Source organism: Macaca nemestrina, chromosome 8, assembly GCF_043159975.1.
Source record: "Macaca nemestrina isolate mMacNem1 chromosome 8, mMacNem.hap1, whole genome shotgun sequence".
Classification (NCBI taxonomy): Eukaryota; Metazoa; Chordata; class Mammalia; order Primates; family Cercopithecidae; genus Macaca; species Macaca nemestrina.
The window spans coordinates 112404847-112427302 of NC_092132.1; the positions used below are offsets into that span (position 1 = coordinate 112404847).

Here is a 22456-nt window from a genome sequence, read left to right on the forward strand (position 1 = left end):
ATCCCGCATGGAGGAACCTGGGCAGTCTAAGGCAGGCTGGCTGTATGATGTGCTGGCAATAAAATCCCGACGGCTTCCGCTGCAGAAGTCCAGGAGGACATGACTGTGGCTCCATCTAGTCAGGCCCAGGGCGGGAATGCCCTTCCAGGAAACCAAGCCAGAGTGCTGTGGTCTCTGGGCTGCCAAAGAAGTCTCAGAAATGGTCTAGCCCTTCAGCCCACAGAAATCTCTGGGCAAAATTATCTCCCAGCATTGACAGATGAATGGATAAACAAAATGTGTTCTATCCCACAGTAGAGTATTATTCAACCTTAAAAAGGAAGGAAAAATGCTGGGCGCGGTGGCTCAAGCCTGATCCCAGCACTTTGGAAGGCTGAGGAAGGAGGATCATTTGAGCCTAGGAGTTTGAGACTAGCCTGGACAACATTGAGAAACCTTGTCTCTACATACACACACACACACACACACACACACACACACACACTCTCTCTCTCTCTCTCTCTCTCTCTCTCTCTCTCTCTCTCAGCCAGGCACGGTGGCATATGCCTGAAGTCCCAGCTCTTTGGGAAGCTGAGGCAGGAGGATCTCTTGAGCCTGGTGGGTCAAGGCTGCAGTGAACCGTGTTCGTGCCACTGCACTCCAGTCTGGATGACAGAGCGAGACCCTGTCTCAAAAAAAAGAAAGAAAGAAAAAAGGAAAAAAAAAAAAAGGACATGCTACAGCATGGATACACCTTGAAGACATTTGCAAAGTGAAATAAACCAGTCACAAAAGAAGAAACACTGTCTGATTCCAATTCTAGGATGTATGTAGAGCAGTCAGATTCCTACAGACAGAAAGTAGCAGGGTGGCTGCTGGGGGGAAATGGGGAATGGGGAGTTACTCTCTGGTGGCTACAGAGTTTCAGTTGGGGGTGATGGAGAAGTTCTGGAGATCGGTGGTCACAATGTGACATGCTTAATTCCACTGAACTGTGCACTTAACATCGTTAAGGTGGTAAATTTTGTGCTATGTGTATTTTACAACAATACAAAATACGTAGTTTCTAGAATCCTCTTCTAGATGTATGTCTGGCGTTTCTCCCGCGGGGCTGGCGCTGGAGGAAGCCAGCCAGGACAACATTGCGACTTCTCCTCCTCTGTTGCCATCATGGACTTCTCGCACCACGTGATCAAGCTCTTTTTTTCTCTTCTTCCAGAATTTAAGGGACGCTGTGAAGCAATCATGAATGCAATGAAGAGAGGGCTCTGCTGTGTGCTGCTGTTGTGTGGAGCAGCCTTTGCTTCGCCCAGCCAGGTGGGTGTCCAGGATCCCTATGTCCTGCCCCTCGAGGCTGCAATGCTTCCGGAGGCTCCAGGAGTCTGCATCCATCTGGGCCACGGGGGTGGGAATGCTGTCAGGGAGCAGAGAGGCACAGGGACCAAGGGCTGCATCGCTGCAGAGCACACAGCACACACTCCCTTCGGTACAGCAGACTCTGTATTTTCGGCCCAGTGCAGAGCCCAGGCACTTATTTTGACCTGAGTAAGTAGTTAATTCCACTCCCTGCCTGTGCCTGCATTTTTTTGCCGCTGTTTTTAAAGAATGTATTTGAATTAATCCATAAAATACAGTTGTCCCTCATATCTGTGGAGTATTTGTTCCAGGACCCCCAAGGATACCAAAATCCAGAAATACACAAGTTCCTCATATAAAATGGTGCAGAGTTTGCATATCCTATATACACCCTCCTGTATACTTTAAATCATCTCTAAATTACTTATAATACCTAGTATAATGTTAATGCTATGTAAATAGTTGTTATAATGTATTTTTTAATTTGCGTTATTTTTATTGTTGTATTATTTATATATTTTTTGGAGACAGGGTCTCACTCTGTCACCCAGGCTGGAGTGCAATGGCAATGGCACAATCATAGCTCACACAGCATCAAACTCTAGGCTTAAGCCTTGGCCTCCCAAAGCTCTGGGGTTACAGGTGTGAGCCACAAGCCCGGCTTATATTATTATTTTTAATTTTTCAAATATTTTACATCTGTTTTGGTTGAATCCACAGACATGGAACCTGCAGATATACAAGGTGGACTGTATTTATAAAAGACAATGCAGGGCAAGGCACAGTGGCTCACACCTGTAATCCCAGCACTTTGGGAGGCCGAGGTGGGAGAATCACTTGAGCCCAGGAGTTTGAGACCAGCCTGGGCAATATAGTGAGACCCTATCTCTACAAAAAATTCAAAAATTAGTCAGGTGTGTAGTGGTATGCACTTGTGGTCCCAGCTACTCGGGAGGCTGAGGCGGGAGGATCGCTTAAGCCCAGGAGGTTGAGATTTTGGTGAGCTATGATTGCGCTAATGCACTCTAGCCTGAGTGACAAACTGAGATCCTGTCTCAAAAAAAAAAAAAGGCAATGCAAGTGCCATGAGCCACAGCAGAGGCGAGCTGCCCTCATGGTGTCTACTCTCTAGCTGAGATGGAAGTGCTACACACACTCTCTGAAAATGCCTAGCAATAGAGGGCCTCATGGAAGTCCAAACTAGCCACACCTCTCCCCTAGAGTGGGGAGAGCCCAGGTGACTGTGTGGAGGAGACAGGCAGCTGCAACTCCACTGCCCAATATGGTGGCCACTGACCATGTGTAGTGGTTTAAATTGAAAAGAATTAAAGTTAAACATTGTTTCTTAGTCCCACTGGCCACATTCAAAGCCCTCGGTGGCCCTGTATCGCGTCTGTCGTGGACAGCATAGACAGAAAACATTTTCACCATGCGGAAAGCTCTTCTGGACAGTGCCAGTCAGAAAGGAGAGGAAAAATTGGACTAGAAGGCAGGAGATGGACTTTCACTTGGGCCAGTTACCCGAGGGGGTCTCTGAGCAGGGGCATCTGGCCGGCAGGTTCCTGTGGGCTTCTGGGTTGGCCACCTTTACTCTTAGTACACCTGGCGTGTGCTGATCCTTCCTCCACCTCTGGTTTCTTGGCAGGAAATCCACGCCCGATTTAGAAGAGGAGCCAGATCTTACCAAGGTCGGGTGAAGCTGAGGGGTACATGGGGTCATGGGAGTGGGAGGCAGGACGGGGGTGCGGGGTGCATCAGGCCCTATGAGGCCTTCTTCCACCTGCCACCTGCCTACGGTGTGACAGTGCCATTGCAGCATGATTCTACAGAGATGCCTGTGTCGGCACCATTCTCCCATCAGCTACGGCCACGGGGCGGGTTCTGATTCTGAGGGAAGCAGAAACAGGTGTCCCCCCAAGGAGCCAGGCTGTCAGGGATCACAACCTGGTGGGGGGCGGGGGGCAGCCACTAGCCCAAGATCCTGGTTATACAGATCAGAAGGCGGAGCCCAGGAGAGAGCAAGCGGCTTGCTTGCCCAGGGCCACACAGCTGCCAGCAGCAGGGTGAGGGCAGTCACGGCGGAGGCCAGCCCCATGCTCTGGGTCTCATCCTAGGCTGTGATCCCACCACAGGGCGCCAGCGGCTTTGGTAACAACATCCCTGTGTATCCATTTCCCTCTGGTGACCTAACTGGGATGTCCCAACCGGAATGTCCCACCCAGGCAACCCCCAGACATGGTGGGGTCTCTAAGTCCACGCCTAGAGTTGACTCTAGAAGGCTGAGGAATGCGAGGCCCAGCTTCAGGTCCAAAACTACTAACCCAGGCCTTCAATTTCCCTCCTTCACGACCCAGTTCCTTTGAGTCTGGAAGACTCCGCAATACCCTTTGTAAAGGTGTTAAAAAAGGAGTGAGTCACACCTCGACTCTTAATGCCTTCACTGTTGGATGGCCTCCTGCTTCCTACGAGGGTATCCTGGCATCAGCGACCTCAAAAGCAGCAAGGGTCTGACTCACAGTGGGCACGTGCTACTTCTTTAATTAACTGAAAGTAAAGTTGTTGTTTTTTAAGTTGGCATTCTGGCTTGAAAACAGAAAGATGGCATGAGAATATTAATGGGAGTACTTCAACTACTTTCAGTATGCCAAAAATACTTGGAGAAGTAGCACATTTTCTGCAAAAACTAAAATGTCAATTTTCTTTGGGGCCAAAAATGCATCATTTCTGTGTGGTAATACTTATGTGGATCAAAAACTCTGGTAGACAGTTATGCATATATATATTTGTTGATTAATTACAATGAGAAAAAGTCCAGGTGCAATGGCTCACATCTGTAACTCCAGCACTTTGGGAGGTTGATCCAGGAGGATGGCTTGAGCCCAGGAGTTCAAGACCAGCCTGGGCAACATAGTGAGACACTCCCCCCGCCGCCCCTCCCACCCCACCCCGCCTCTACAAAAAAATTTAAAAATTAGCTGGGTGTGGTGGTGTGCACTTGTACTCCCAGCTACTTGGGAGGTTGGCGCAGGAGGATTGCTTGAGCCTGGGAGGCAGAGGTTGCAGTGAGCCAAGATAGCACCACTGCACTCCAGCCTGGGTAACAGAGACCCTAAAAAAAGGAAAAAAAGAAAAAGAAAAAGAAAAAATTAGGCTGGGCGCGGTGGCTCACGCCTGTAATCCCAGCACTTTGGGAAGCCAAGGCAGGCAGATTACTTGAGATCAGGAGTTTAAGACCAGCCTGACCAATATGGTGAAACCCCATCTCTACCAAAAATACAAAAATTAGCCGGGCATGGTGGCGGGCACCTGTAATCCCAGCTACTCAGGAGGCTGAGGCAGGAGAATCACTTGAACCCGGGAGGTGGAGGTTGCAGTGAGCCAAGATCGTGCCACTGCACTCCAGCCTGGGCGACAGAGTAAGATTTTGTCTCTAAATAAATAAATAAATAAATAATATGAGAAGGTACTCAATGGCACTCAGAAAAGAAATGCAAATTTATTTTATTTTATTTTGAGATGGAGTCTTGCTTTGTCGCCCAGGCTGGAGTGCAGTGGTGCAATCTCAGCTCACTGCAACCTCCACTTCCTGCGTTCAAGCGATTCTCCTGCCTCAGCCTCCTGAGTAGCTGGGATTATAGGCACCTGCCACCATGCCTGGCTAATTTTTGTATTTTTAGTAGAGACAGGGTTTCACCATGTTGGCCAGGCTAGTCTCCGAACTCCTGACCTCAAGTGATCCGCCCACCTCGGCCTCCCAAAGTGCTGGGATTACAGGCGTTAGCCACCATGTCCGGCCAGTATTCGTTATCTTTTTGTCTTCCAGTTGTGCCTCTTCAGTAAGGGAGTATGCAATGGAGTCTATAGAAAGCAAGTGAGGGAGTTTTCTCAGTAGGTTCAAGGGTGGTAAGTCATTTCATCTTGAGTCATACTCTAATGAGGCTGGCCTGTCTTTTCTCATAGTGATCTGCAGAGATGAGAAAACGCAGATGATATACCAGCAACATCAGTCATGGCTGCGCCCCATGCTCAGAAGCAACCGGGTGGAATACTGCTGGTGCAACAGTGGCAGGGCACAGTGCCACTCAGTGCCTGTCAAAAGTACGTACTGAGGCTGCGAGGTGACGCATGCCTGTGATCCCAGCACTTTAGGAGGCCAAAGTGGGAGGATCACTGGAGCTCGGGAGTTCAAGACCAATCTGGGCAACATAGCAAGTCCCCTCTCTCTACAAAAAATAAAATTAGCCAGACCTGGTATGTAGTCCCAACTACTTGGGAGGCTGAGGTAAAAGGATCACTTGAGCCCAGGAGTTGGAGGCTGCAGTAATCTATGATTGTGCCACTGCACTTCAGCCTCGGTGACAGGGCAAGCCCCCATCTCTAAAACAAAACAAAACAACACAACACAAACAAAAACAAAAACACAGAAAAGCCCAGTACAAATCGACTTTAAGCTGAGGCTTCGAGTTCAGGGGTCCAGTCTCATGAGCCCTGTCCTTCATGGTCCCCAGCAAGTTCAAATCTTCAAAAGGAGCCTCCAGGCCTGTTCGGCCTTAGGCAAAGGTGAAGGTATAAGCGGAAAAGGGAGCAAGACCAAGTGACCTTGGGCAAATGCCCAATTGCCTCAGTTTCCTCAGCTGTAAAGAGGCAGGAATAACAGTACACACTTCATGGTTTGCTGTGAGGATTAAATTAGCTAATTTTTGTAGACTGTACAACAGTGCCTGGCACGTAGAGCACATTCTTAATATTTTAACTCACATCATCCTTGGAGCTGCTTTGAAAGTACAGGGGACCCTTGAACAACACTTGTCTGACCTGCAGGGTCCACTTATGCATGGATTTTTTTCAACCAAAGGCAGGATGAAAACAGTATTTGTAGGCTGCGGAACAGTATTTGGAGTGTGTTGCACACTGCGGGACTTGAGTGTGTGTGGATTGTGGTAGACAGGGCTCCTGGAACCATGGCGTGAGCACACAGAGGGAGGCTGTCATTAGGGGCTTGTTTATACTCAACAGGTTGCAGCGAGCCAAGGTGTTTCAATGGCGGCACCTGCCAGCAGGCCCTGTACTTCTCAGATTTCGTGTGCCAGTGCCCTGAAGGATTTGCTGGGAAGCACTGTGAAATAGGTGAGTAGGTGGGAGCATGTGAGAGGAGCTGAAATCCCACCTCCCCAGTTCTCCCCCACAGGAAGGAAAGGTAGGGTGCGGATGGCAGGGCCAAGGGTGGGGGCCAGGGACAGCACAGGCGCTTCTGCCATGGGTCGGGAAGCACAGTGCCAGGCAGCAGGCAGAGCCCAGGTGTGAACCTGGATCCAGGCTGGCACCCTCACCGCCCAGCCTATGGCTTCCCAGCCAGCCTGCGTCAGGCCTGGGGGATGACAGGGCAGAGAGGGGAGCCTCCTGAGGGCTGAATGAAAGGGGATTCCCATGTGAGGCATCCGTGCCCTGCTTTCCATCAGATACCAGGGCCACGTGCTACGAGGACCAGGGCATCAGCTACAGAGGCACATGGAGCACAGCAGAGAGCGGCGCCGAGTGCACCAACTGGAACAGCAGCGCGCTGGCCCAGAAGCCCTACAGCGGGCGCAGGCCTGACGCCATCAGGCTGGGCTTGGGGAACCACAACTACTGCAGGTGAGGGCACATCCCCCAGGAGGGTTTCCCCCCGCAAGAAGCTGCTATGGCTGGGGAAAGATTCTGTCAGATCTGTCAGGGTTCTCCCAAGAAACATAACCAATATAGGATAGATGGATCGATGGATGGATGGATGGATGGATGGATGGATGGATGGATGGATGGATGGACAGATGATAAATAGATGATAGATGGATAGATGATAGATGATAGACAGATGATAGGTGATACATTGATAGATAATAGATGATTGATAGATGATAGATTAGATAGATGATAGACACATAGATGATAGATAGTAGATGTAAGATGATAGATGACAGATAGATAGATGACGGACAGATAGATGATAGAGAGATAGGAGAGAGAGAAAGAGAGAGAGAGTGTGTGTGAACCCAAAGTATCTGAGACAGGTCTCAATCAATTTAGAAAGTTGATTTTGCCAAGGTTAAGGACACCCCTGTGACACAGCCTCAGGAGGTCCTGAGGACATGTGCCCAAGGTGGTCAGGGCACAGCTTGCCTTTAGACATTTTAGGGAGTCATGAGACATCAATCAGCATGTGTGAGGTGTACATCCGTTTGGTCTGGAAAGGTGGGATAACTTGAAGCACGGGCTTCCAGGCCATAGGTAGGTAAGAGACAAAAGGCTGTATTCTGAGTCCTTGATCAGTTTTTCACTGAACACACAATTGAGTCTGGCTCAGTTGATCTGCATTTTTACATAAACAATAGGGCAGAGGAAGCAATCAAATATGCATTTGTCTCAGGTAGGCAGAGGGATGACTTTCTGTCCTGCACCTGGGAAGATCAGCTATCCACTGACAATGCCAAGGTGAAAGTCAACAGAACTGTTTTAGGGTAAAGATCTTCAGGCCCACAAGGAATTTCCTTGTAGGGAATTAAAAAAAAAAAAAAACGAAAAAAACCTTTGCAACTACCTTATTGAGGAATAAAATGAGAGGCAGGTTAGCCATAGTTCCTGGCTTGACATTTCCCTTGGCTCACTGACGCTGGGGTCCCCAGATTTGTTTTCCTTTCACACCAGATAGAAAGACATTTATGTTAAGGAACTGGCTGACAGGATCGTGGGGGCTGGGAAGTCTGAAACATGTAGGTAAGCCAGGCTGGAAATGCAGGCAGGAGCTAAGGCTGCTGTCTTAAGGCAGAATTTCTTATTCAGGAAACCTCATATTTGCTCTTAAGGCCTTTAAGTAATTGGATGAGGCCCAACTACATTATCTAGGACAATTTCCTTTTCTAAAGTCAGCCGGCTGTAGGTACTAACCACATCTATAAAACACTTTCACAACTCCTAGATGAATGTTTGATTAACTGACTGGGTGCCACAGCCTGGCCAAGTTGACACATAAGACTATTCCAGTCCACGCCTTGTCAACTTGGCACCCACATGCAACTCCTTAAACCATACTTCACCGCCAAGTAAACACAGGAACAAAATCATACTCCTGCCTAACATGATACAACTACCAGTGTATAACCAAAAATGCACTCCTGGCTGGGCGCAGTGGCTCATGCCTGTAATCCCAGCACTTTGGGAGGCCGAGGCAGGTGGATCGCCTGAGGTCAGGAGTTCAAGACCAGCCTGGCCAACACGGTGAAACCTCATCTCTACTAAAAATATAAAAATTAGCCAGGCATAGTGGTGGACGCCTGTAATCCCAGCTACTCAGGAAGCTGAGGCTGGAGAAATGCCCAAACCCAGGAAGCAGAGGTTGCGGTGAGCAGAGATGCGCTGCTGCACTCCAGCCTGGGAGAAAGAGCGAGACTCTGTCTCAAAAAAAAGAAAAAAAAAAGCACTCCCCATTCCTCCAGAAAAGGATACCAAACCTTGGGTCCTAGAGGAGAGGCTTCACCTTTGACCTACCCTGGCCCTTCCCTTGGCTGATTTTTCAGAAACCCAGACCGAGACTCAAAGCCCTGGTGCTACGTCTTTAAGGCGGGGAAGTACAGTTCAGAGTTCTGCAGCACCCCCGCCTGCTCTGAGGGTAAGTGGCAACCATCCCGCCTTTCCCTGAGCGTCCCTGGGGGAGGAGAGTCTGGGAGGACAGGCCAACAGCCCTCCTGCACCTGAGGGGAGAAAGGGGAGGCCAGGAGTGAGTCATTTTGGTTGCAGAGGGAAGAAAGACAGGACTTAGGTCTGTGCCTGGGCTTGGCCTCTGACTGGCTATTTGTCTGACCTGGAGCTGATCTCCTCACACTCTGACCCTCAGTTTCCTCCACTATGGAGGAGAGGATGGGGCTGAATCAGTGGTTTTCAGTCCTTTTGAGAATGAATGAAGATTCTCCCTTTTTTGATTAATGGGTGAATGGGCCTTTCTCTCTCTTTTGCTCCCTCTCAAACCTTTTAATGCAAAAACAAACAAACAAACAAACAAACAAAAAAACCAAACTTCCAAAATTGAACAAAGAAAATATTAAGTTACAAGGCCAGGCACAGTGGCTTATGCCTGTAATCCCAGCACTTTGGAAGGCTAAGGCGGGTGGATAACCTGAGGTCAGGAGTTTGAGACCAGCCTGGCCAACATGATGAAACTGTGTATCTACTAAAAATACAAAACTTAGCTGGGTGTGGTGGCGGGCGCCTGTAGTCCCAGCTACTCAGGAGGCTGAGGCAGGAGAATTGCTTGAACCTGGGAGGTGGAGGTTTCAGTGAGCCAAGATGATGTCACTGCACTCCAACCTGGGCGATGGAATAAAAAAACTGTTTCAAATAAAAAAAAAAAGAAAGAAAAAAATCCTAAGTTACAGAAAGGTACTATGAATTCAGTGGTGCTTTTACAAATCATTACATTATTTATCACAGCACTATGAAAGATATTTTTTTAAGTTCTAAATATTTTTAGGGCAGGCACAGTGGCTCATGTCTATAATCCCAGCACTTTGGGAGGCTGAGGTGGGAGAACTGCTTGAGCCCAGGAGTTTGAGACCAGCCTGGGCAACAAAGTGAGACTCCATCTCTACAAAAAATACAAAAATTAGTAAGGTGTGGTGGCACATGCCGATGGTCCCAGCTGCTTGGGAGCCTGAGGTGGGAGGATCGCTTGAGCCCGGGAGATTGAGGCCGTGGTGAGCAATGATTGTGCCACTGCACTCCAGCCTGGGTGACAGTGGGATCCTGTCTCAAAATAAATACATAAATATGTGTGTGTGTGTGTATATATATATATATATATATATATATATATATATATATAAAACACACATATATTAAATTTGTACATGATATATATAAACACGCATCAGCTATGTGCATTCAGCACCCAGGTCCACAGGTGATGCCTGTGACTCTGAAGACTTTATGGTGACTCTAAAGCATCCTCCCCATCCCCCATGATCTGGTCTAAATGAGGACTTGCAGATCTAGATAATCTTGAAAATCCCTTCCATTTATGGTATTTATGTATAGAAGTACGCTTTGTCAGTTTCAGGTGGGGAGAAAAAAATGGAAAAATGGGGGAAATAGATGAAAACAGGCAGCACTCTACGGCTCATCCCCTCCTCCTTCCCAAGCCCATCATCAGATCCTCAGGACACTGGCAGACACAGTCTGAGAAATAACTCCCACCCCAGCCCTACTGAAGCACCTTGGTTCACCGCAGCCTGTTAAGTGTACACAAGGAAACCCCTACCAGCTTTCAAAGCAGCTCCAGAAACAGTCCCCACTCATGGAACGCAGCAGCCTTCCTGCTGAACCTGAAGATGCCCCCAGTCTGTCTCTCAACACAGCAATCTAGGGAGCCACTTCCGGTGGAGATGAAACCCCCCTGCCATCTCTAAGTAAAAGGACTCAAAGAAGGGGAAAAAGGCTCAGGCTGGGCGCGGTGGCTCACACCTGTAATCCTAGCACTTTGGGAGGCTGAGGCAGGCGGATCACCTGAGGTCAGGAGTTCAAGACCAGCCTGACCAACATGGTGAAACCCCATCTCAACTAAAAATACAAAATTAGCCTAGCATGGTGGTGCATGCCTGTAACCCCACCTACTTGGGAGGCTGAGTTAGGAGAATCGCTTGAACCCAGGAGGTGGCAGTTGCAGTGAGCCGAGATCGCACATTACACTCCAGCCTGGGCAACAAAAGGGGAAGTGTGAGGTGTTACACTCTTCTCAGTGCCAGGCTAGTGGCCTCCAGCTTCCCCGGCCGGCAGCTCTTCTTCAAGCCCCAGCCCCGACTTGCATGCTTCAGAATTTATTTTTGTTTCAGTTTGAGAATTCTTTTCTTCTAGGAAACAGTGACTGCTACCTTGGGAATGGGTTAGCCTACCGTGGCACCCACAGCCTCACCGCATCGGGTGCCTCCTGCCTCCCGTGGAATTCCATGATGCTGATAGGCAAGGTTTACACAGCACAGAACCCCAATGCCCAGGCACTGGGCCTGGGCAAACATAATTACTGCCGGTAGGTAGCACAGGGGCGGGGGGTTCAGGTTTTGGCAGAACGTGGGATTAGGGTGTGAGATGGGGGAAGATTCAATGCCTCAAGTTACATGACAGACCCAGTATGTGGGAAACACCCATCAATACTATCTAGTCCAACCTCTTCACTTGCTAGAATAACACTTATTGTGAAAAGGAAGGTCTGCCAGTTTTCCAACCCAAATCCCAAGTTAAGGGTCCTGGCCTGTAACCATTTAGTCCTCAGTTGTTCTCATGACATCTTTATTCCAACGATTTGTAAGAGTTCCATAACAGGACAGCTCACACAGTTCTGCCCAACAACCCTATGAGATTAGAACACGGCATTACTGATTGCATAACAAAGTTAAAGAGAAGTTCTCCTAGGGTGGGGGTGTGCCACAAAGTCAAGATGAACTCAGCGTCCTCCCTCCCAGCTCAGTGGTTTTCATCGGTTTACTGAGTCTCCTACTCTTACATGGCCTGTGATGTGACTGAAAATGGGATTGCAAACCTTAAACTCCTGACCTGGTCTGGTGGTGTACGCCTGTAATCCCAGCACTTTGGGAGGTTGAGGCAGGAGGATCACTTGAGCCCACGAGTTCAAGACCAACCTGGGCAACATGGCAAGACCCCATCTCTGTAAAAATTAAAAAATAAGAAGATAAAAAGGAAACGTTAAACTCCCTTATCATTTAGGAATCCTGATGGGGACGCCAAGCCCTGGTGCCACGTGCTGAAGAACCGCAGGCTGACATGGGAGTACTGTGATGTGCCCTCCTGCTGTAAGGACTGGGCCCCGGCCACCTCCCTGCACCTGGTTTCCCTTCTTCACCATCTCCTCGCCACTTTCTAGGCCTCCATGGCTGTCCGGTGCAGATTGTGTGCCTACCAGACTTCCAGGCTGGGTGGGGAGGGGGCTTCCATGACTGAAGCCATGGTGGGTGGACAGGTGTCCATGTCCCATGCATGGGGGTGGTGGGGAGTGGCGAGAAGAAAGAAAAGAACACAGCAACCTCTCTGAGAAGTCAGTAGGCTCTACCCCACTCTCTCTAGACGCCTCTATTGGTGATGCTGAGAGTAATGGGGAATGAGGAGGAGGCCTCGCATGCATGGCTCCTTAGATAATAAAGTGCCTTCACCACATTCGTCCAATAGCGTGGTGGAGGTGGTCTTCCCACCTCCAGTTCACTGAGTAGGAAGCAGTCTCCCAGACGCCAGGTGGCCTGCCCAAGCTTGCTGGGCGCCGGGAGGTAAAGCCAGGGCCTGCCCTCATGCCCTCTGACCCCAAGGCATGTACTTCCACTGTGAGCTCTCCCGCGTTTCCTGCTGACCTAGTTCACACAGGGGAGCTGGCTCACGACGTGGGTGAGAGATACGAGATTCAAGTTGGTGCATATTGCTACAAAATGAAACTTTAGTTTGGAAATGGCTGGTGAGTAGGTTATTAATCAGCTCCTGTGAACACACAGATCAACCATGTTCCCCAAGGAACACAAGTCTAATTGGGACGATGAGACACAGACCACCAGCTAACTCACACCCAAGGGCATTAGTATGAGTCCGCAGTGGTCCGTGCCCCTAAGCTCCTCAGAGCTGAGCGGGCGGGGACGTCAGGAAAGCTTTGCGAGGAGGCAGGATTGCACATGGGCCTTGAAGCATGGGTAAGGTTGGGCAGATGGAAAAGAAGTGAGCAGGCATTCCTCAGAAGGAAGCTGCAATCCTTTATTTCTTAGGCCAGGAAATGGCTGTAGGAAAACATTAGAAGAAATGAAGGATGGCAGATCCCCAGTTTTGGAGTCAAACATACTTGGGAACTAATCCGGGTGCCACTGCAACCTTGGGCAAAAAAAAAGGAGTCTCCGCCTCCTGAAACTCATTGCTGTGAGAACTAAAGAGAATGTATGGACAACACTTGGCATGCTGATCCCACCAAGTGAAAGTTGTGGTTTTACAGCCACGCAGATGGCCCCCTCCCTCTACCTACACACATGCAGGAAGCCTGTGGGTCTGACAGCTTCCTCATCCTTTCCTCCGAAGCCACCTGCGGCCTGAGACAGTACAGCCAGCCTCAGTTTCGCATCAAAGGAGGGCTCTTCGCCGACATCGCCTCCCACCCCTGGCAGGCTGCCATCTTTGCCAAGCACAGGAGGTTGCCGGGAGAGCGGTTCCTGTGCGGGGGCATACTCATCAGCTCCTGCTGGATTCTCTCCGCCGCCCACTGCTTCCAGGAGAGGTAGGGGCTCGGAAACCTAGCTGGTTTTTCCATCCTCTAAGGCCTAGAAACCAAGCCCTTTAGGGGAAATCCCACAGCAAAAATAGCATTCTAAGGCTGTTTCTCCACCAGGTTTCCACCCCACCACCTGACGGTGATCTTGGGCAGAACATACCGGGTGGTCCCTGGTGAGGAAGAGCAGAAGTTTGAAGTAGAAAAATACATTGTCCATAAGGAATTCGATGATGACACTTACGACAATGACATTGGTAAGAGCTCGTCGTTCCCGGCTCCAGTTCACACTCAGATCACACAACACACCCACATGCACTCACCTGTGTTTACATGCACGGGCCTCCTCCTCCAGCCCGTCCCTCCTGCGTGTTTCTCCCCTCCCAGGGACGTGGCCCTCACGCCCGCTCACTCCTCCTTTCTCTCTCCCAGCGCTACTGCAGCTGAAATCAGATTCGTCCCACTGTGCACAGGAGAGCAGCGTGGTCCGCACTGTGTGCCTCCCCCCGGCGGACCTGCAGCTGCCGGACTGGACTGAGTGTGAGCTCTCCGGCTACGGCAAACATGAGGCCTGTAAGTGGAAGGATGTCTCGGCCCCATCCTGTCTGCAGGACAGCAGGGGAGGCTGCGGTCCACCAGAGGAAAATGGGGTCAGGAGAGTGAGGTTCCAGTCCAGGTCAGGCACTGATGCCAGTCCCCTGTCTCCCTGTGAAGTGGGGGTCTGTCTCTGCTGCCCCTGCCTCACAGGGACACTGCAGGCCAGGAAAGAACACAACAGTCTGAAGACCTCAAAGTGCTGCAGGTGTTGGGAAGGTTGAGTAGGAAGTGGAGTACAGTAGCTAAGCGTGTGGGTTCTGGGAAGCTGGAGTTGCATAGACCTGATTTCAAATCCCACTTGCTGAACTATGTGACCGTGGACATGGACTTTTATTTTGAACTGTTCCCAGCCTCAGTTTCCTCATTGGTAAAGTGGAGACAGAACTATCTCCCTAATTAGATTAGGAGGGTTAAATGAGATACCATTGAACAAATGGTTGTCAGCTGGGGTGATTTTGTCCCCCAGGAAACGTTTGGCGAGGTCTGGAGACATTTTTGGTTGTTACAGTTCAGGGTGAGGGTTAACACCAGCCTTCAGTGAGTGCAGCCAGGGACGCTGCACACTGCAGGGCTCAGGACTGTCCCCGTCCCCCACAATAGGGACCTGCCTGGTCCGAAGCATCAGCAGTGCCACTAGGGAGAGGCTGAGGGTTCAGTCCCGGAATCCTGTTGTTTTTGTGGGTCAAAACGATAAAATACCAGCAGTGTCATAGGATTCGACCTAATATATGTTGAATCTAGATCAATGTTAGCTACTGGAAAATTTGGCTTTCTCTTTCTAAAAGGTTTATAAATAACTTTCCCTAAAACCATATGACGGTTCTCCCCTTTCAGTGTCTCCTTTCTATTCGGAGCGGCTGAAGGAGGCTCATGTCAGACTGTACCCATCCAGCCGCTGCACATCACAACACTTACTTAACAGAACGGTCACCCACAACATGCTGTGTGCTGGAGACACTCGGAGCGGCGGGCCCCAGGCGAACCTGCACGACGCCTGCCAGGTAAACAGGAGTGGCGCGCCCATGCTGGGCACAACCCAGGGGAAAATGCCCCTGGGACAACAGGTTCTTCACCAAGGAAAAAAAAGTTATCACCAGAGCGATTTCATCTTAGCGATACCCCTGGGGATTCTAGATGAGGGCCTCAGAGAATAAAGCAACTGGAGGAAGATCAAAGTCCCCTAAACCTAAGAACTTTAAACTGCAGGAAATTTCCCCAGGATCTGCACAAGAAACTCCACCTGTACAGGATTTCCTTTTAGCCCAGGCAATTGATTGACTGTTGAAGTGATGGAGAGAGCCACACAATTAAGAAATGTTTGCCACGGCCTGGTGTGGTGGCTCATGCCTGTAATCCCAGCACTTTGGGAGGCTAAGGCGGGCGGATCACCTGAGGTCAGGAGTTCGAGACCAGCCTGACCAACATGGAGAAACCCCATCTCTAATAAAAATACAAAATTAGCCAGGCGCGGTGGCTCAAGCCTGTAATCCCAGCACTTTGGGAGGCCGAGACGGGCGGATCACGAGTTCAGGAGATCGAGACCATCCTGGCTAACACGGTGAAACCCCATCTCTACTAAAATACAAAAAAAAAATTAGCCGGGCGAGGTGGCGGGCGCCTGTACTCCCAGCTACTCGGGAGGCTGAGGCAGGAGAATGGCGTGAACCCGGGAGGCGGGGCTTGCAGTGAGCTGAGATCCAGCCACCGCACTCCAGCCTGGGCAACAGAGCCAGACTCCGTCTCAAAAAAAAAAAAAAAAAAAAAAAAACAAAATTAGCCTGGCGTGGTGGCACATGCCTGTAATCCCAGCTACTCAAGAGGCTGAGGCAGGAGAATCACTTGAATCCAGGAGGCAGAGGTTGCAGTGAGCCGAGATTGCGCCATTGCACTCCAGCCTAGGCAACAAGAGCGAAACTCGGTCTCAAAAAAAAAAAAAAAAAGAAGAAAGAAAGAAGTGTTTGCCTCTGTTGGTGCTAGAAAATTGGAGTCTGCTTTGTAGAAGGAGAAGGTAGAAAGGCAACTTATTGGGAAGCAGGATCTAGATGATGCGAGAAAGAAGTTTTCAAAACTCACATTCAGCCCTAATACTCTGGGAAAGCACACTATTTGGAGTCCTTTGTGTGGGCATCCTTATCAGAATTAGTACTTATATTTCATGATTAGCCAGATACGGGGGTGTGGGAGGACAGGCCAGTCTGCTGGTATTAAGACCTACACATAGCCAAGGAATTGATCTTCCTCAGACATTTCAGTGTCTGCAGTGTGCCAAGCTCTTCTTTAGGGGCTGGGAGTAGAAGAGATACAAAGAGAAGTGAGGCCAGGCTCTGGCACTGAAGGATGTGTGGGCTTTGTTTTTGCAAGGCAGTCATATCAGCGGTTTCCCCTCTGATTCCCTGACAGTACTTAGTTTCTTTTTGAATGGTTACTTCAGAAACCTCAGCTGTACCACCCAGTTTACACTCCAAAAACAAAAAGGTTGTACCAAAGTGAAACCATTATCTATCTGCATGCTTAAAAGCAAAACCAAATCATTTTAATATAAGAACAGCTAACAATTACCAAGACTTTTACTAGATGTCTTCCATTGCTTTTCACGCATTTTTCTACTGAATGCCATAACCACCCTATGGTTAGTATTAATATTATCTCTATGGTACCGATAAGAAAACCATGGTTAGTCTAAGGCCACTCAGCTAGTAGGTGGTGGAGCCAAGCCAGGGTTTTTGAGGCCTGAAACGTTTGAGTAATTAACTCTACCAGAATAGATACAGCCTAATCCTCCAGAGGACCAAGATAACTGAGATACAATTTTCCCACTCTTCAGTAAGTCTCCACTTAACAGCATGCCAGGAAAAAACAGGTTCTTAGAAACTGCAACTGTAAGTGAAATGACGTATAACAAAACCAATTTTACCATCAGCTAATTCCAAAACCAATTTTACCATCAGCTAATCGATATAAATAAGAGTTGGTCAGGTGCGGTGACTCATCCCTATAATCCCAGCACTTTGAGAGGCTGAGGCAGGCAGATCACCTGACCAAGGAGACCAGCCTGACCAACATGGTGAAACCCTGTCTCCACTAAAAACACAAAAATTAGCCAGGTGTGGTGGCACATGCCCATAAGCACGAGAATTGCTTGAACCCCGGAGGCGGAGGCCACAATGAGCTGAGATTGCGCCACTGCACCCTAGCCTGGGTGGGTGACAGAGTGAGACTCCATCTCAAAAAAAAAAAAAAAAAAAAAAAGATAAAAAGAGTGAAGTTCTTGTGGCAATATTTCTAGTCATAAAAATATCAGCAAACTTCTAAAGACCCAAAACACTTCTAACATTCAATATTGACATAAATACAACATTTAAGAAAAGTTAATAAAAACAAATGGTATTTATTCACCCAATTTTTGGAGAATAAGTGAGTGATGGCAGTCAAAATAGTGGTGGGTTAATTCAGGGAATAAATGTTTGCAAAGCAAAAATGGTAAGGAACACCTTACTGCCATGAAGTTCAAAAACAATCACAAATAGGGCAGGCTCCCTGACTGCCTCCACACCTCACAGTTTATCATCATTCATTCGTGTATTTATCATAGACCAGACAGGTTTTTACTTTATAACACTTTGTATTCATTCATTCATTTTCCAACCTGCTTATTTGAATTCAGGGTCTCAGGTGGGGGTGGCCAGAGCCATCTGGCAGCTCAGGGTACCAGGCAGGACCAGCCCTGGACAGATGCCACCAACCTATTACACAGCCACTGACACCCACACTCACTCAGACTGGGCCCATGTAGACACATCCTCAGTCGGCCTAACGTGCAAGCTTTGGGATGTGGAAGGAAACCAGGATACCCGGACAAAACCCAGGCAGACAGTGTCCCCAGACAGGAATTGATTTTTTTTTTCTTGTCAATGTTATAATGAAATGACATTGAATGGAATATTATTGAAGGGCTTGCTGTATTTTGAAGAATACAATGTTCATGCTGCACATACTTTCTCCAGATAGTCTGCTTTTTTTTGCAAACACTAAACCTGCTATCTCCTTTGCAGGGTGATTCGGGAGGCCCCCTGGTGTGTCTGAATGGTGGCCGCATGACTTTGGTGGGCATCATCAGCTGGGGCCTGGGCTGTGGACAGAAGGATGTCCCAGGTGTGTACACCAAGGTCACCAACTACCTAGACTGGATTCAAGACAACATGCAACCGTGACCAGGAACAACTGACTCCTCAAAAGCAAATGAGACCCTGCCTCTTCCTCTTTAGAAGACACTGCAAAGGCAGAGTGCTTCTCTATACAGACATCTCCAGACCCACCACACCGCAGGAGTGGGAGGAGACCCTATAGGAGAGGGAAGAGTGCATTTTCCCAGATACTTCCCATTTTGGAAGTTTTCAGGAGTTGGTCTGATTGCAGGATGCTCTGTCAGATGGGAAGACATGAATGCACACTAGCCTCTCCAGGAATGCCTCCTCCCAGGGCAGAAAGTGGCCATGCCACCCTGTTTTCAGCTAAAGCTCAACCTCCTGACCTGTCACCGTGAGCAGCTTTGGAAACAGGACCACAAAGATAAAAGTATGTCTCAATAGTAAAACATAACAAGATCTTTCAGGAAAGACGGATTGCATTAGAAACAGACAGTATATTTATAGTCACAAGAGCCCAGCAGGGCCTCAACGTTGGGGCAGGCTGGCCAGCCTGTCATGTTCCTCAAAAGCACCCTTGACATCAAGTCTCCTTCCCCTTTACCCACTCCCCGGCTCTCGGAAGGTATTCCTTTTGTGTACAGTGTAAAGTGTAAATCCTTTTTCTTTATAAACTTTAGAGTAGCATGAAAGAATTGTATCATTTGAACAACTAGGCTTTAGCATATTTATAGCAATCCATGTTAGTTTTTACTGTTGCCACAACCCTGTTTTATACTATACTTAATAAATTCAGATATATTTTTCACGGTTTTTCCAAAATCAGAGTGGAATGGTTTTGATATAGATGCTGTATCCCACTGTTTATTCATGTTCACATTTTAAAATCATTTGGAATTCTGCTTCACTTGTTCAACATGTACACAACACCTGTAACATACAAGGTTAGGTGCTCTGGAACAGGAAAAGGAGGAACAGGGATGCTTGGTCTGATGGGATGATCGGCATTTAGAGAAGTACTAAGGTACAATGGAGCTGGCCACAAAATGGCAGACTTGTAGTGGAACTCAGTTGCAAGAGGGTTTGGGGAATCTTAAGGAAAAAAATAACTGGGTGAGATGTGGACTGTGGACAGGTGTGGAAAAGGCACTCTCCATGGAGATGTGAGTATCTAGAGAACCAAGAGAGGGGAATACAGGGAGAAATGAGGAGTTGAGCTTGTCTGAAGTGAACTTCAGGAAGAGGAACATAGGCTGGAATTTAGATTATGGGGGCTCTGAACACCAAACTGATTTTGGACTTAATTGACTTAATTCTGTAGGCAACCAGCAGCCATGGAGATTTGTGCTCAGGGAAGTGAGGAACTAAGCATGCCCTAGGAAAATTAACCAGAGGGTGGCTGGTGAGCGAGCAGACAGCAGGAGAGGAATGTTGTGGGGATAGGGAGGAAGAACCTCGCACGACCTTGCTAACACAGCAACATCCCAACTGTTGGTTCGGCCTAGAAGCTGGTATTTGGGCCATCTGTTTCCCATTCTGTCTTAATTTTCTGCTCATTAGCAAGAACCCCTAGACCAGTCCACACAAGTATGTTATCTAAGTAAGGCTGCATTCTGCTTCTCTTAGATTACTTTCTACTCGTGAGATGCAACCCCTATTCCTGGCTGCTGCCTGGCAGCTTTTGTTCTCGCTGACATCCTAGTTCCAAGAATAAATCAGATGCTGCAATGCTGCTGTTGGGGATATGCTGACACAGCTCCTCAGAGAGGAGAAAGGTGGTCTCTCTGGTGTTGTCAGAACTGCTCAGTTTAGAGGTTCTTGGAAGAAAAGACCTTTAAACTCACAAAAGAAAGAGATTCTTTAACACCCAAGAGCTTGATTGGGGTGGGGGGAGGCAGTGGGGGACATCCCTGAAGTGCTGAAGTCCCTAGGCCAGTAAGTAAATGCAGGTCACAGAGACTTAAGTCACATATTTCTTGACTTCAGACTGCTCACTTGCATGTTCTACAATTTTTAGACAGATGTGTATCTCAGTCATTTCAGAAAAACATTGTCTGAGGCCAGGAACGGTGGCTCATGCCTATAATTCCAGCACTTTAGGAGGTTGAGGTGGGCGGATCACTTGAGGCCAGGAGTTCGAGACCAGCCTGGCCAACATGGCGAAACCCCAACTCTACTAAAAACACAAAAGTTAGCCAGGTGCGGTGGTGCATGCCTGTGGCTCCAGCTACTTGGAACACTGAGGCAGGAGAATCACTCGAGCCTGGGAGGCAGAGGTTGCAGTGAGCTGAAATTGTGTCACTACACTAAGGCCTGGGCAACAGAGCAAGACTCTGTCTTAAAAAAAAAAAAAAAAAGAAAAGAAAAAAAAAAAGAAAAACACTGAGGATCAGTACAAAGGAACCCCCAGCCACTGAATCTCTGGCAGAAATTCAGCTGATTTCATCCCCTCCCCCTTTGCAGGACAAGCTCTTCTTCAGGATTAATGAAATGAACTGAGGCAATGAGGCCCCTGGGGATGGAAAAGGGAGGTTAAAAGGCCCGAGCATTCCTCCCACACAGTCTTGGAACCACAGACTAGATAGAGACAATTGCTCAGAAGAGGCCCCTGACTGAGGGACGGGGCCCCAGCCCAGCGAGGCAAATTCTAAAACACAAAGAGCAACACATCATTACCGGGAACGGGTGTCAGGGGAAATTAAATATCATCTCCTCATTATTCCCAGCTAGTTAATAAAACAAACAGATGGTAACAGCCCAGGAGAACAAGATCTCCAGGTACCTGTGCAACTCTTCCTACTGGGTGAAGACCTAGAGGAACTCGGATGGTGACACTGTACCCTCCCAGAGCCCCAGTCATGTCTGTTTATCAAAAAGTGCATAAACTTTTGGTTACACTTAACTTCAAAAGCCAAAGACTCATGCAATCCTCAGTACTTAGGATCTTGAAGGAAGTTTGAATTTGAAATTCAATTTCCTTTTATTTATTTTGTTTTATTTTGAGATGGGGTCTCACTCTTTTTGCCCAGGCTGGAGTGCAGTGACGCGATCTCGGCTCACTGCAACCTCCACCTCACGGGTTCAAGCGATTCTCCTGCCTCAGCCTCCCGAGTAGCTGGGATTACAGGTGCCCGCCACCAGGCCCGGCTAATTTTTGTATTTTTCAGTAGAGATGGGTTTTGTCATGTTGGCCAGGCTGGTCAAATTTCCTTTTAAAAATTCTAACAGTTTGCCAGGCACAGGGGCTCATGCCTGTAATCCCAGCACTTTGGGAGGCCGAGGCGGGCAGATCATGAGTTCAGGAGTTCAAGACCAGCCTGGCCAACATAGTGAAACCCTGTCTCTACTAAAAATACAAAAAAAAAAAAAAAAAAAAAAATTTAGCTGGGCATGGTGGTGGGCACCTGTAATCCTAGCTACTCAGAAGTCTGAGGCAGGAGAAAATCTTGAACCCGGGAGGTGGAGATTGCACTGAGCTGAGATCGCTCCACTGCACACCAGCCCGGGCAACAGTGCGAGACTCCGTCTCAAAAAAAAAAAAAAAAAAAAAAAAAAAAAAAAAAAAAAAATTCTAACTATTAACATAATGAGTATTGATGGCATAGAGTCCCCACCTACTGGCCACAGAGAAAAGTACATGTATACAACCAACTTCCTCTGCCACCACCAGGGTCAGAGCACCAGGAGCACAGGCAAAGAGGCAGTCAACACTGGCTGAGAGGGAGAACGGGTGGAGCACTAGCTGGCACTGTACACTCACAGCGACTACACACAAGTTTTAAGGTCTTTTCACGGTCATGAGATGTTTACAGAAAATAGTTACAGGTGTGGCGTAACAATCGGCTCCCAGTGCCTTATCTTGTAAGAAGCCTGTCCTGGAATAAAGATGCCAAGTACCGTGACACCGTTTCAAGCCTAAATTAACAAGACAAGAGAAGCAGGTCAAGAGAATGGGGAAAGGGCTAGACTAAATGCCTGCAGTTTCAACGGTTTCGTCTTTTAAAACCCTGGTGAAAAATAACTAGCACAACCCTAAAAATGATGTTAATATCAGTATCCGCTATCTTCCAGATGCGACCAGAGAACTGACTGAAACACATGCTTT

General features: G+C 48.3%; 1 protein-coding gene across 1 annotated transcript in view; it reads left to right on the forward strand.

Annotated features, from left to right (window-relative positions):
• Nucleotides 1-19173, forward strand: part of LOC105476530 (plasminogen activator, tissue type) — a 32577-nt gene extending 13404 nt beyond the window's left edge. Inside the window, exons 2-14 of the mRNA XM_011732524.3 lie at nucleotides 1199-1296; nucleotides 2981-3023; nucleotides 5296-5433; nucleotides 6352-6462; nucleotides 6795-6969; nucleotides 8886-8977; nucleotides 11215-11386; nucleotides 12082-12167; nucleotides 13423-13618; nucleotides 13730-13866; nucleotides 14042-14182; nucleotides 15041-15207; nucleotides 18259-19173. Of these exons, the coding sequence (XP_011730826.2) occupies nucleotides 1225-1296; nucleotides 2981-3023; nucleotides 5296-5433; nucleotides 6352-6462; nucleotides 6795-6969; nucleotides 8886-8977; nucleotides 11215-11386; nucleotides 12082-12167; nucleotides 13423-13618; nucleotides 13730-13866; nucleotides 14042-14182; nucleotides 15041-15207; nucleotides 18259-18417 (1689 nt within the window). The 5' untranslated portion in view covers nucleotides 1199-1224 and the 3' untranslated portion in view covers nucleotides 18418-19173. The remainder of the gene's footprint in view (nucleotides 1-1198; nucleotides 1297-2980; nucleotides 3024-5295; nucleotides 5434-6351; nucleotides 6463-6794; nucleotides 6970-8885; nucleotides 8978-11214; nucleotides 11387-12081; nucleotides 12168-13422; nucleotides 13619-13729; nucleotides 13867-14041; nucleotides 14183-15040; nucleotides 15208-18258) is intronic.
• Nucleotides 19174-22456: the final 3283 nt, after the last annotated feature.